We start from the raw sequence: 3934 nt of genomic DNA, 5'->3' as shown, positions 1-3934 counted from the left end.
GGGGGGGGGGGTTTCTTCGATTGGATATAAACAAACTGATAGTTTATATACTCCAATCTGTGTTTTTGTTTTGCTACTTTTGAGAATAACTGTCAGTTTGTTTACAGTCAACATAGATTGGAGTACACATACTACACTTTTGATATATGATTTTAGTACGAAATAGACAAATATCCACCTGCCGTGCATGAGTGGCATGAACAATGACCATTTGAGCACTCATGCACGGCAGGGGGGTTTGAGGCTCTGTGAATTGCCCCATGACATCGGAAAATGATTCATTTGCGGTACCTATATGTTCGCTGCAAGGACCTCAAGGAGCTCCCGCCCAGCATTAAGGGGCTGCTCAACTTGCAGACTCTGGACATAAGGGAGACTCTAGTCGACAAGATTGACCCAGGCTTCTGGAAGATAAAGACACTCCGACATGTGCTCGCAGAGCAGCTCACGCTTCCAAAAACCCTGGACCTGGAGGATGAACTGGAAGAGCTGCAAACGCTGCATGGTGTGAAGCCCCCGGGAGGAGAATGGAATCAAGAGAATTGTCCACTGCGCAAGATGACCAAACTCCAGTCGCTCCATTTGCTCGGAATCGAGCATGGTAGACACGGAGCTGCACTGGAGAGTGCTCTTAAGGAGATGTGTCTCCTTGTGGACTTGAGTCTCCAAGGTGATGTCATCCCTCAATGCGTCTTCACTGGAGAGGGCCTCCAATACCTTGAGACGGTACAGCTGGATGGCTCGATGCGGTGGCCTCACGTCTCATCCAATGTTTGCAAGGACCGACCAAACCTAGCTCAGCTTATACTGAAAAAAAGCAATGACGCGGAGCTGGAGAAGATGGGCTTCACGAGCTTTGGTACCGTACCAGGTGTTTATCGGCGTCCCAGCAAACAAGGAGAAAGTGCTGCGGCAAACCAGAACGCTGAGCACAAAGATGAAGCAAGCTCCAGCGCAAAGGAACAACCGGAATTCCAAGGTGAGGAAGCTGAAGCAATACCAGAAGACCGAGGTGAGGAAGAAGCTCGAGAGCGATACGGTATCCTGCAGGGCTCTTGGTTTTTCGTATATCCTTCAAACTAACTCATGCTATAAACGTATTTGGCATGCAGGCCTTCAGGGACAGAAGATGATGCAAGTTCGCAAACAAAAGGGAGAGATGATGCAGACCATCCCTCGGTGCCACCCTAGGCCTCCAGTCCGGCCGCCTATGCCTCCAGTGCGGGCTAGGCCTCCAGTCCCGCCGCCTATGCCTCCGGTGCGGCGTATGCCTCCAGTCCCGCCGCCAGTGGAGAATATTGCTCGAAGGCGCAGCAGCCACAGAACCTAATAGCTACGTACGCTCCTGGACGCTGCTGCACACGGTCAAGCCTGCTCGAGAGGCGGAGATGGACGCCTGGTGCGGGAGTGATTTCAACTGTCTTTGTTCTTGGCCTTGTGCACCACTTTGTTGGAACTGTAATAACTTCAAATTGCGAGTTTAGTTGAGACAGAGTTTTTTACCCCGTAGTGTTGATCCTGACCGATCAGTATCAGCGGGTTTTCTCTGTCTTGCATTGAACTTGTTTCCCTTTATTTCGTCTTGTGTCGGAGTCCGTCAGAAATTGTTTCCATTTGAGATTTTTTTACGGTACATCATACTACTTATTACGACGGGTAGTATTAAGGGTAAATTTGACATATGTCACTACAAAGTTTCCAGTTTTGAGATATGCCATTACTATTCTTTGATTTAAAAACATGCCACTACAAAGTTCACATGCCTTGGAATATGCCATTGCATTTCCTGTGGCGGCTCGCCCACAACAGCCAAACCCTGTAAATGAACATTAGCAGGCGGCACTACCAGAATTCACCCAATTGCCGACGGCCTCATCTATGTCGACGGCCCCCGTCGGCATAGATGGATGTATCCAGACGGCCCAGGTCAGGCCGTCGGCGTAGATAAGCCGTCGGCATGTATCCATCTATGCCGATGGAGGCGTCACCATAGGTCGGCCGTCGGCATCGCAAACTATCACTAGTAGAAAAGAGGGCTTTGGTCCACCCCGGGTTAGCCCATTAGTCCCGGTTCAGTAGAACTAGGACTAATGGGGGCATTAGTCCTGGTTCGTGCGCCCAGGGGCCACGTGGGACATTTGTCCCGGTTCGTTTGGACCTTTTAGTCCCAGTTCGTGCCACCAACCGGTACTAATGGGGTTTGAGGCATTAGTACCGGTTTATGGCACGAACCGGTACTAAAGGTCCCATTTTCAAACTCCACCCCCCCCCCCCATCGCCTTTTCAGTTTAAAAAAAAATAAAAGAAAATGATGAAAATGTCAAAAAAATAAAAAATAATAAGTTTTCCATGTGATATATGGTCTAGTTGTTGGGAAAATTTGCAAATGTGAATTTTGACTTTATTTGCAAAATCTTTCTAGAATTTAGTAAAATGGGCATAACTTTTGCATACTAACTCGGATGAAAAAGTTTTTTTTATGAAAAATCATCTACTCGAAAAGTTACATTCAAATTTAACTGGGGGAACCCCGTGAAACATTTTTAAAATCCTCAAAAACCTAACAGAAAAAAAGTGACGGGGCTTTTAAGATCTAGAGTGGAAAAAATCGAAAAATTTTCAAACTGTGGTCAAACAATGGTCAAACTAATTATTCTAGAATATTAGTGTTACTAAATAATTATTTCACTTATTTTGAATTTTGGTCAAATCTGGTCAAACTGTGGTCAAACAATGGTCAAACTAATTATTCAAGAAATATTAGTGTTACTAAATAATTATTGTTTTTTAAAACAATAGTTTCAAACTCAAACAGTGAAATGTGTCACTTCATGCTCAAACAAAATTTCTGAGGGTTAATAGGATTGACATCTTACTATTGTCAGGAAAACAACAAGTGCAGACTTGGAAACGAGGGAGAATAGAACCCGGAAGTTAAGCGTGCTCAGGCTGGGGGAGTGGGAGGATGGGTGACCGTTCGGGAAGTTAGATGATTTGGAATGATGAGGGGTGATTAGATATTAGAAGATAAATTGAGCAGTGATGAGGGGTGGTGATTAGAGATTAGAGGTTAAAATAATTCAGAAATTTGAAAATAAAAAAAATTCAAAAAAAATTTCAAAAAAAAACCGTAAAATTTCCTTTAGTCCCGGTTGGTGTTACCAACAGGGACTAAAGGTGGAGCTCCACGTGGCCGCGGCCTTTAGTCCCGGTTCGTTTAAGAACCGGGACTAAAGGGGAGAGGCATTAGTAACGACCCTTTAGTCCCGATTCAAAAACCGGGACTAAAGGGCCTTAACAACCGGGACAAAAACCCCTTTATCTACTAGTGTATATGCCTACGGCGGCTGTCGTCATAGGGGTAGTCGTTGTCATATCTATGGGCCCGGCTACCGGGCGGCGACGGCCGTTTGATGGCATGAACCCTACGCCGATGGGCCTAACGGTGGGCGTCGGCATAGATTTTTCGGCGTCATCGATCCGCGTGCTCCGCTACATCATCGATCCGAGCCACCCGCCGGTCCGTGAGGTGGCATATCTATGCCGACGGCCTTGCCGTCGGCATAGGCCTTGCCCATGGCCTGCCACGTCATCGATCCGCGCCCTACGCCACGTCATTGATCCAGGGCTCTACCGATCTGTGGCCGTAGCTATGCCGATGGCTTTTCCGTCGGCATAGGTTTCTAATAATTTTTTAATATTTTATTTATTCTCTCTTTTTTTCCTTTTTTTTCAAAACTAATTTGATTAACTTAAATGTGCCTTATGTACACAAAACATATCTCGATTATATATTGATTGCCCCCCCCCTCACGCGCGTCGCTGTCGCCGTGTCATGGAGAGGGGAGACAGGACGGGGTACCTGGGAGGGTAGCAATGCCGCCAGGTGTTGCGGTGGGCCCTCCTACTCTTGTGAAAGCGTGGTGGCAGGCAC

General features: G+C 46.7%; 1 protein-coding gene across 1 annotated transcript; it reads left to right on the top strand.

The window, feature by feature from the left end:
* The first annotated feature begins 243 nt into the window (after positions 1-243).
* On the top strand, positions 244-1620 carry LOC119313423. Its single transcript, XM_037588932.1, has 2 exons — positions 244-1012; positions 1113-1620. The coding sequence occupies exons 1-2, from the start codon at positions 274-276 to the stop codon at positions 1328-1330; spliced, it is 957 nt and encodes a 318-aa protein (XP_037444829.1). The 5' UTR covers positions 244-273; the 3' UTR covers positions 1331-1620.
* Positions 1621-3934: the final 2314 nt, after the last annotated feature.

This window comes from Triticum dicoccoides, chromosome 1B, assembly GCF_002162155.2.
Source record: "Triticum dicoccoides isolate Atlit2015 ecotype Zavitan chromosome 1B, WEW_v2.0, whole genome shotgun sequence".
NCBI lineage: Eukaryota > Viridiplantae > Streptophyta > Magnoliopsida > Poales > Poaceae > Triticum > Triticum dicoccoides.
This window is presented reverse-complemented; position numbering and strand designations above follow the sequence as displayed.

Excerpts from the sequence above, each read along its gene's own strand:
- LOC119313423 (XM_037588932.1), top strand. The coding sequence starts at position 274 with ATGATTCATTTGCGGTACCTATATGTTCGCTGCAAGGACCTCAAGGAG. Across the intron at positions 1,013-1,112 it reads AGCAATACCAGAAGACCGAG|GCCTTCAGGGACAGAAGATG; the intron begins GTGAGGAAGAAG and ends TTTGGCATGCAG.